Source organism: Euwallacea similis, chromosome 1 (assembly GCF_039881205.1).
Source record: "Euwallacea similis isolate ESF13 chromosome 1, ESF131.1, whole genome shotgun sequence".
Classification (NCBI taxonomy): Eukaryota; Metazoa; Arthropoda; class Insecta; order Coleoptera; family Curculionidae; genus Euwallacea; species Euwallacea similis.
The window spans coordinates 3268375-3279129 of record NC_089609.1 but is presented as its reverse complement, the minus strand read 5'-3'; the positions used below and the strand labels follow the sequence as shown (position 1 = coordinate 3279129).

Here is a 10755-nt window from a genome sequence, read left to right as displayed (position 1 = left end):
GTCTTCTGAACTTTAGGAGTAAACCTAGATAAAACGCTGCACTGAAACGCACATTTGGAAAAAACGATCAATTATGTGAAACTGCTCCTTAAGACATGCAAGCAGTACTGTGATAAAATTTGGGACATCAATCTCAAACTCTTATACTGGCTTTAGGTCATCGTCATTGGATCAATCACCATATGTTATGGAACCATTCTGCGGTACTTACTTAAAAAATAAGGAAAGTGCTGTAAGGAGACGAATTGTAAAGGTTGATTTCCATTTAAATATCATTGAAGAGGTCAAGTGGACGGTGAATTGCATACAAACTTCGTAACATAAGCCAGGGGACGAGGTGCTCGAGACAAACCCACTATCTCTAACTAAAAATTACGATACTCATGTTTTTGCCTGTAAATAGTTAAATATTCGTAAGATAAATAGCAGATATGTTTGAAGCTGACAGATTTCGAATAACTGTTTAATTTTGTTTCAACGTGGTAGAATAGCTTATATAGACAAATTAAGTCCGCCATATTGTCAAGAAATATTGTTTCTTGACAATATAGTGGACAATATAGTAGGCAAATCTAGTCCACCATATTGTCAAAAAATATTGTTTTTTGTTAATATAGTGAACAATAAAGTAGTAATACATATTTAAAAAAATTGCACTAGGTATTAAAGCACAAACAGATCTCTCCTATTTCGCAGTACAAAGACAGGTGCAGGCCCACTCATTTTGTCAGCAATATAATAACAAATATTTGCAAAGTTTACATTTATTTAGTTAAAACATGTTGATGGGAGGTTTACCAAGACAATTTCATTCCTAATTAAGCTTAGAGACGAAATTAATTAAGTAGTTGTAATGTAATGCGAAGACTGCCGCTCCGAGCCCTGTTGTATGATCATTGCATCCATCGTTGAAGTACCTGAAGTCCCTTTTTATTCTAGACTTAAGTTTATCAGTTAAGGTGTCAACAAAGCAGCCGGTAAGTCTCTGTGACTTTGAAATTCGGTATAACCAATCAGACTGAATGAAGTCTGTAAATCCGGCGTAACCACAGAGCAGTACTAAAATATAAAAAAAAACATTTAGTGGCTACAGGATATAGATTTCGCCAATCGGTCAAAACATATAGAACTGCTTATGTCCGTATATTCTGTAAAATTTAAAGCCATTTAACAATCAAAACCGTAAGTGAGAGTTCTTTACCCTGTTCTAAAAATAAATCAAAATATTCGTTGAAATTCTGATGATAGTTTTGAGATATTTCAGTCATAATTGTAGAGCATATATCCAGGATCATTAAGTCGTATAGTTGTTTGTCCAACAGACACTTTCGTGCTTTAGCAGTTTCTAGTATAAGGAGTCTGAAATATTATAATTAAAATTAATGAAAATAATAATCATAGATTATAACAAAATGAAGTCTATACTTATGAGTGAGAAAATATCCATGTCCTTTTCCATCTTGCAAAAACATGGTCCAACATGGAGTAGTCACCATACAGGGAGTATTGAATTCCTGGTCCATGGCAGTTGAATTAATTATTTCCTGTAAGCAGTTATCTGAGTCTTTTAAATGGAAACTGGGCGGAAAACCTTTCCATTCATCTTTATCGTCTAGCAGTGTCTTTGGGTTATTCCAAAAATTCTTAAATGAATCTTCTTTGTAATCGATAGCTGTATTCCAAAGATTATGTTCTATTAAATTCTTGAATTCTGGAAAAAAGTGATAACACAGAGTTTACTAATATTAGATTATACAGGGTGTTATTTAAGTCTGTGGTCAAACCTCAAGGAGTGATTCTTTTAATGATTTTGAGACGAAAAATTTATGCATAGATCTGGTAACATTTTATTTTTAAGAAACAGAGTGTCAAACTTTTTTTTAAATCATTTTTTCATAAAAATCTTGATAATCCGATAACCGATTTTGTTTAAATTTGACAGTGTTATTTATGGGCTACTGATTTTTTTTAAGTTTAAAATTTTTTTTGCATTAAGCATAGTCTTGGCCACCCACGTCACTGGATTTAAATCCATTAGATTTTTTTTGGGGAGCACGTAAAGTTTTTCGTCTATAGAACTTCGATCAACATTGATGAAGAATTAATTCAATTGATACGGGATTCATGTAATCAGATAAGATATACGGCAGGAATATTTCAAACTGATCGGCAATGGGTACTAAGACGAGCTAATGCTTTTATTGAAGTTGAAGGACACTTTCAGCAACTAATGTAAGTTTCGTGTTACTTATTGTTAAATGTTTTTTCACTGAAAACAATTGCGTACCATTTGTTTAAGTGTAGTTTTCATAAAATCTTCTTGTTTGATTTTTCTTAAATTTCCGGCGTTACCCTTGTGCACGCCATAAACAAAAGAAGACGAACAATTTTTAGCTTAAACGATTCCTTTGTACTACATTAAAAACTGTTACCAAGTTTCAACGTTATATTAGTTTGTGGCTTCTTGTTATTTAGGATTTCTTTTTAATATGTAACGAATTTTTAAAAAAGTTTAACATCCCTGCATCTTGAACACGAAGCGTTACCAGACCTATGTTTATATAAATTTTTATCTTAGAATCACTAAAAGAATAACATCTTAAAGTTTGGGCACAGTACTTAAAAAACACCCTGTATATTAAGGTGGAAAAAGTTTAGTAAATTAGTAAATGATCCGCCATTATGCCTTTATGTGTGTCCAAGTCAATTTTAATGCATTTGAATTACATTTCCATTGAATGCCTGTACAGAGATAGAGGAAAAAAGCATTGATAGAAATAGTTTTAATGCACTTACTCCAATCGTTCCCATTCTCGGGATCCGTCTTAAATAGATATATACTATTCTCTAATATCCTATTAATTTTTTTAAGTAGTTCCTGTGTACGTCTGTCCATTACATGGGACCCATTGTTGAAGGAGGAATACAATAAGCCTGGAACATTTAATATTATTCAGAATTCAAGTGTAAATTGCAAGCATTTTGCAATTTACAACAATTGCAAGAGTGCGAAAGGAGGATACATTTTGTCGAGAAAGAAGGGGGGGGGGGGGGATTGTTTTTTAACCGCTAAATTTAACTACTTTTTTTAAAAACTTTAACTATGTTAAAAAATCTATCAAAAGCAGCTTGAGATACAAAATGTACAGAAAACGAATGTAAAAAGCATGCATGCGTTAAAGCTACAAAAAGCTAAATTTTTGATATTTTTGGAGCGCCTTTTTTCTGACTCTCCAATATCTCCCTCTGAGTCTAATCAAATTTCGAGCAATTTTTACAAAAACAAAATGAATTTACTTACCCCTTGCAAAATTAACACCCAGAACGCAGTCCACGCTTATTTCATTAAGATGATCTTCGATATAATCTAAAGAGATTTGTAACCCATGCCTAGCCGTAGTTATCACCTTAAAATCAAGTATTCTTGGTTCGACACAAAAGTAAATAAAATACCAAAATAACGTCAATAAGACTACTTTGTGACTCATTTAGAAGCTTTTCAATACTAAGAAGCTAAATTACTTTTCGAGAGTTTATATATTTTCCAAGAGGACAACAGAACATATCGGGGATTAAGCCAGAGGCGTAGTACATCGAAATTGCCATTGTTTATTTGTAATTTGAAACAGGTCTCAAAATGTCTTTTAAAATTAGTACAACACAACTTAATTTAAAAGGAATAATTAAATGGAAACGTTTCAAGTTTAAATTATTTGTCAAGTTGAAAATTGAATATTCATTGAGGGAGTTTATCATAGAAGACTCAAGTTAAAATTGAATTTTCTACCTACTTAGAGGTAGTTCTTGTGACACTTTCAAGAAAAATGGGCGTTATAATATTACCATAAAACGTATTTGTAGTAAAAGAGATGATCTAGTTTAATAGATAAAAACATCCAGATCCTGAATTCGTATTTTTAGATAAAATCCTGATGATACGACAAGTTAATGTTTGGATTTAATTAATTTATTATATATATTAGGTTTCTTGGAACAAAATTTCCTTTGAGATGATATCTTTTTCAGTAGGTACATGTTATTCCAATAGCAGTAATGTTGGGTTTTTGTCTGCTATAAGAGAAACTTATTATGCTTCGTAATAAAATACACGATGTAGGTAACTACACAGAGAAAAATCATCGTAAAAGAAAATAAAACATATATAATAAAGAATAGTTTTATCACTTTTCCTTCTATAGAAAATAGTATTAGGTACATATTCTTAAAGAGAGTAAAGTGGAGATAGAACTATAATACGTATGTTACAAGTATTTTACGATATGAATGCTAAAATTGCAGTTTTAAGATACCAACTTGACCAGTGCCACAATTCATTTAATAACAAATTGAACATTCATGCTACTTATTTATTTAGATATTTTGGGGATCCGAAGAGCAATTGCTGATCAGATTAATTGCTTCGAAGACTTCTATCTATCAAACGAGAGCAGCTCTGTGTGGGACGCTCTCTTCCTTTGAGTTCCCGAGATATAGAGAGACATAATTTTCAAAGTCACTCGAAATTAAGGTTTTTCAAATTGCATTTTTAAGGTTCAAGAATCTCAATAAAAGAATTGAACATATGATTCATATGTGTCGATTAGAGCAATGAACGTCACTTCAAAAAGCTCGAAATTTTCCTTAAAAAAAGATATATCTTCTAATCGTTAAGGCATTCCAGATTATTTTTATTCAAGGTACCTTCTATCACTAAATCTTACAAAATCTGGTTTTTAATTTATTTTTTTGAAATATCAATCGATGTAGTTCACTACAAGTGACTGTATGTATTTTTAATAGAAGGAAAGAGTATTTTTGATGGAACGAAAACCTCTGCACTTGCATAGGTATAGAACAGTTTTTAGAATTTTGCAATTTTAGTAGAAAATTAGAGAAAAACTCTACAACAAAAAAGAATAAAAAGCAGAGCGACTATGCTTGGCTACATGTTTTGTATTCAGAAAATGAGCCTCTCAGTGGTATGCAAATGTTTAAGGCAATATTTTCTTATTAAGAGGTCGTAGGGATTTACACCTTTGTGAGTAATTTGTTGTTAGACAATTTTGTATCAACTTTTAGATATATTTTTCGTTTTTCGTCGATTTTTCATTAAAAGTTTGGGTCAATACTGAGTTGTGAAAACTCTCCGCAACGTGTTTATTACTTTGGTGGGATTCGAAGGGAAAAATATGAAAATAGCAAGAATCATAACAAAATAATAATTACCGACTAGTGTAGGTAATAAAGTTTCAAACCATGCGTAATAATATGCGTAGTATCATGACAACCACCTAGTCTCGATGGTAATACGTTTCTTATCATTCTCGTAATGTAACGTAGTATTATATGAAGTGATAGGTGTGTTTTCTAAATCTGTTGATAATGTAATATTATTTTAGCTGCGAAGACAAAAAAAATGTATTTTTTAAGCTTGTGACCTTACAGAGAGAATGTATATTATCCACTAATACTAATCGTAACACACAGCATTGATTAACTGTCGTTATTTTTATTATATTATAGTATAAATCGGATGGCAGTTAATCTATCAGTAAAGTTAAATTTCGATTTAATATACAGAATGTGTTTTAAAAGTAAGGTCCGTACTCTCGCAATTTAATACAATATAGCAGAAAAAAAATACGTTGTTCTAATAATTGTGAAATATTTTAACCACTACATAAAAAAACAACATTAGTTTGATATTCAAGGTGTTTTTTGCACGCTGACTTGTGCGTGATGCTATCTCGGAAACGGTGAGAGTTTTAAAATCGGTTAAATAGAAAAAGGTCAACGGCGTTGCCACCAACTAGCATACACGAATTTACTTTTCCCCTAAGCGTGTACCGAACTCTTTCAAAAACACTAGGATTGGTTTTTCTTGACACTAAGGCATTTTGGCTATTTTAAATACATATTTATTGGAACTTTTTTCATATTTTGACTCAAGGAATGCTGCTTTAGATTCCTGCCACACGCTTAAGAAACATCCTATGTAACAATTAAAAATATGATATGTATGTGTTAGTGCCGAAGCCAACGCCAAATCTCGGGCACTCACCTCTTATTAATCTATGTCTATGAAGTTGTAGGTGACCCCTATTTGCGGACTGTATAATGTATTAACATATTTATCCACCAACTTTACTGTTCAAAAAATTTTGAGAGCTATAAATTTGTTTGAGTTTTTTCTCATATCTTTCATGCTTATCGAGCTATTTGCAGAACTACTTTCTCGCAGCATATTATCATCTTTGGTTTCATAATATGCGTTGCGTAATACTCTGTTGTATTTTCTTCAGTTTAGCAATATTGAGAGTGTTTTATATGTGCGACAAGTGTTCAAAATATTTTTTTTAAAACTGGGGGAACTGTGAGGAAAACACACAAAAAAATTTCATGTTAAATAAGCTTTATCTTAATAATGCAGCTTAAATGCGAATTATTTTCATGGATTTTCCTTTTCCGACCTTAGTACAACCCTGATCCAGAATTTGAGAGAAACACGTTATTTTTAAGGCACTCTGTACTAATATGTTTATCGTTATCTCTCTAATAATAACCGCAAGAAATACATACAAAACAAACTGTTCATTATTATTGTTTTCCATTCTTCCAATTAGTCTATGTGGTGACTTCGAAGTGAAAGTGTTTGACTGTTAAGTCGATTACAATAAATTGTATCATTATTACTGGTAGTGATAATAGCTCAAGAAATAAAAAATGGAAATAAATTTCAATGGAAAACGCACATTAGTGACGGGAGCCAGTCAAGGTAAAATTCTAATACGATTAATGGCTTATGTTGGGCATCTTATATACCTATAGTTACACTATATAGCATATTAAATAAGTTTTACTTGTATAAAGGTACGTACTACAAGCGTCTCATTATAGACTTACTGTAAACTTTCATTTACTCACTGAGTGTTTCATTCATCCAAACACCAACCGTTAGTATTAAATAACACTCTATTCAATGTTTCAGCCTTAAAAACCTTGATAGTTCTGGTGGTCATGCACTAGTGCGGGAAAGTACAATTTTCCGCAGTCTAATCCGTGCAAAAAGTGCGCTTTCTCGTTTACGAGTAGAAAAAAATAGATATCACTAATTTTGTCGGAGCTTTGATGTAGTGTCGCCTTATATGTATATCGACAAGTAATGTAGTGCGAGTGGTGCATAACACCAGTTTAAGCCTATTAATGATTTTGTCCTAAAATGGATTTTTGTACGCCATGATCATATATAGAAATGAACCGTACTAAATTTTAATTTTCAGGAATTGGAAGAGAATTGGTGAAAAAATTAGTGGCATGTGGCGCAAAAGTAGTAGCTGTAGCTCGAAATAAGGAACTTTTAGGTAAGAATTACAAAAAGAAATAATAAGTTTTGAATTAGGTTCAATGGCATTGTTTTTTCCAATACCTTATTGTTATGGAATAGATATTTTTCGTTAGATAAGCTATCACTAAACCTTATATTTTCTATATCGGCATTACAATGCCCACATCTATTTAAAAAATAACGTACAGGATATCTTATTGAAAAATACAGACAGTTTGGGTCATATAGAAAGAAATTGGTGCTCAACCGTTTTTTTGCCTACGACTTCTGTATTAACATTTTGTTCTACAATAAGAAAATGAAAAAAATAGGGGGTTACCATTTTAACGAGATAGCTTGTATACAAGATGTCTCTGAACATAGTGTCATAAATTCAACCACGTATTATAAGTCTCAAAATATGACGAAAAGTTCATATAAACATATATCAAAAGGCGCTTGGTTTTCGATATACAGAGTCTGAAATATTTGTTCCTGAGGGTGTTTTTTTATGAATATTTTCGAGACGTTTCGAGGCAAATCAATGAAATTTTTTATTTTATTATAACTTTTTGTGCTTTTTGTGAATCTCTATGAAGAAATTGTTACATTTTTCCAGGAGCGAGTAATACAGGGAGGTGGTGCTTAAAACGTACCTAAACTTTTTTTAAATTAACTTCATTGACGATTTTATCGAAAAAATATTAAACTTTAACATTTTTACATAAAAAAGGCACTCTTGTTGGAAATTGGAATTTATAATAGTTTTCAAGAAAATTGAAATTTTATTAAATAAACATCAGATTTAAAACCCAGTTGGCGTTTAAATGAAACAAAAAAATATTTTCGACATTTCCATGTATGACATCATTTATTAATCAAGTTTGGTGGTTTTTCGTTGCAAACGGAACAGCGTTCATTACAATTATTGTTAAAAAATAAGGGATTAAAAAAATATAAAAAAGGTTGTAAAAAAGGGTTTAAAATTGATGTTTATTTAATAAAACATATTATCCATCTATTTGTTAAAACTCAATTTTCTCGAAAACTCTTGGAAATTTCAACTTTCCCAAAGTTAATTACAAAAAAATGTAGATACTTTTTACGTGCTACTCACCTGTATTACTCGACCCTGGAAAAATGTGTCAATTTCTTTATAGAGACTCAGAAAAAGTACAAAAAGTTGCACACATAAAGTACAAAATTTCATTAATTTATTTCGAAACGTTTTGAAAATATTTATAAAAAACCATCCTCGGGAACCAATCTTTTAGACCGTGTATATCAAAAACCAAGTTCCTTTCGATATATGTTTATATGAAATTTTCGTCATATTTTGGGAGCTATAATAAATTGTTGAATTTATGACATTATGTTCAGAGACACCTTGTATAATCCTTTTTAAAAATTTCATCTTATATTCCTATGTAAGACAATGAAGGTCGACTCTTAAATTCATATAAAAAATCGAAGATGATGCCTTTGACAGCTTGGACACCCAGTATATTAATTTTTTAGTATCAATTTTTTAAATAATAAAATTGGTATTTTTGAAATTAATTATAACTTATTAAAGATATAGAACACCTATAAATAATTTACAAATAAAAAATATCATTGAAATTAAAGGATCGAAAACAACACATTAAAGACAAAAGTTATTTTATTTTAGAAAAGTTGCAAAAGGAGGTGCCCAGCATCGAAATTTTTGCTGCTGATTTAGCAGACTGGAAAAGAACTGAAGAAGTTCTAACTCAAATCGGAGACATTGACTTGCTGGTAAATAATGCTGCATTAGCTATATTAGCACCGCTTACTGAGGCAAAAGAAGAAGATGTCAATAGGTGGGTGTAAAAGTGAAGTTGAATTTAATTTATTATGTGCGCCACTGACTTGAATTCGAGGCACTGTATTTTTTTGTATAGTACTGAAATTGCAGCTCGAAGAAAAAATGTATTTTAGGCGTGTTAAGAAACGTTATAAATGGATTGTTACATATATTTTTTCACATTCCCCTGTATTGGTCTGAAAATCTTTAGATTTTTTACCTCTCTGTTTTATTTCAGAATATTTGCAATTAATGTCAAAGCTGTAATAAACATTAGCAAGTATGTAGTGACTAATCTGCTAGCCAGGAAAGTACCAGGAACTATTGTAAATATATCATCACAAGCATCTGTTGTCGGCTTGAACAATCACACTCTGTATTGCGCTTCAAAAGGTGCTGTTGATGCATTTACTAGAGCGGCGGCTCAGGAGTATGGGAAATATGGAATAAGATTCAACAATGTCAACCCTACGGTTATATTAACCGATATGGGCAGGTTGGGATGGTCTGATCCGAAAATAGCGGCACCCATGCTGGAAAAAATTCCTTTAAGAAGGTAAAAACATTCGGTAAATTCCAAATCAGAATTAATTATTTTTAATAATTTTAGATTTGGAGAAGTCGACGAGGTAGTTAACGCCATTATATTTTTACTGAGTGATATGTCTTCGATGACCACAGGATCCAACCTATATGTTGATGGTGGTTTCGTAGCCGTTTAGGGCATATTACCTTTGTGTTGAATTTTATTATTATTTTTACCTTTTTCAGTTCTGTAATCTAATTTAAGAATTTTCTGTTATTCTGAATAAAACAAATTATATGAAATTTTAACTGCGCTTCTATAACTGAGAAATACCTTCCTTTCTTCACAAAACATTGTTGTGAATGTTACAATACTTAACAAATAAATATTCGTGTAATACAATATCGAATTTGACAATATTGATATATATTTTGAATTGTCAGGAATGCTATATAACATTGAGACACCTAGTAGATTTTATTCTAATTTAAAAATATGCACTAGTTTTCAGGCAAAAGAAGCGAATATTTTTTTTATTTCTTAACAAAAATGCCTTTTTGAAAGTCTTTCACAAGGCGGTTTGTAGGATATCGGCTTTAGAAAATAACACGATTATATAGTTTTATATGATCTATTATCTGCTAAGACCACTCGGAAAGCAAGCCCAAGACGCACTACTATACCATTTTCTATCATCCCTATATGTAAACCATACGACCCCACTAAGGGGACATTAAACCCGTCAACATCACCTTAAATCTCATAAATAGTGTCTATCCTCCACTTTAAACCTAAATATAATAAATCTAAAGCTTTATCTTAGTTATAACATTGATTGAGTTTTTGTCGACTTTAATAGCTTTAGTGTCCATAACTCAACACGATCAAAATATTCAATAATATATAGGGTGTCTCATAAAAAAATATAATTACAGCTAACCGGGGGATGATGGTGCAAAAAATCAGTAGGTCACTGGATTCCACACCAGAACCCCTGTTAGAATTCATGTTCACTTACTCGATAGCTTGTTAGGTAAATTAAATTTAGAGGGGTTTCGAAATACAGGGTTTTGTGAA

At 31.4% G+C, this 10755-nt stretch overlaps 2 protein-coding genes across 2 annotated transcripts; one reads left to right on the top strand and one right to left on the bottom strand.

Moving 5' to 3' along the window:
* Positions 1 to 784: 784 nt before the first annotated feature.
* LOC136413597 (UPF0764 protein C16orf89 homolog) lies at positions 785 to 3606 on the bottom strand. The gene is made up of 6 exons (XM_066397262.1): positions 3563 to 3606; positions 3302 to 3423; positions 2797 to 2934; positions 1426 to 1711; positions 1202 to 1359; positions 785 to 1059 (listed from the first exon to the last, which is right to left on the bottom strand). The coding sequence occupies exons 1-6, from the start codon at positions 3604 to 3606 to the stop codon at positions 815 to 817; spliced, it is 993 nt and encodes a 330-aa protein (XP_066253359.1). The 3' UTR covers positions 785 to 814.
* A 2996-nt stretch (positions 3607 to 6602) lies between these two features.
* On the top strand, positions 6603 to 9915 carry LOC136414820 (L-xylulose reductase-like). The gene is made up of 5 exons (XM_066399038.1): positions 6603 to 6775; positions 7281 to 7361; positions 8997 to 9168; positions 9391 to 9708; positions 9763 to 9915. The coding sequence occupies exons 1-5, from the start codon at positions 6724 to 6726 to the stop codon at positions 9872 to 9874; spliced, it is 735 nt and encodes a 244-aa protein (XP_066255135.1). The 5' UTR covers positions 6603 to 6723; the 3' UTR covers positions 9875 to 9915.
* The last annotated feature ends 840 nt before the right edge of the window (positions 9916 to 10755 follow it).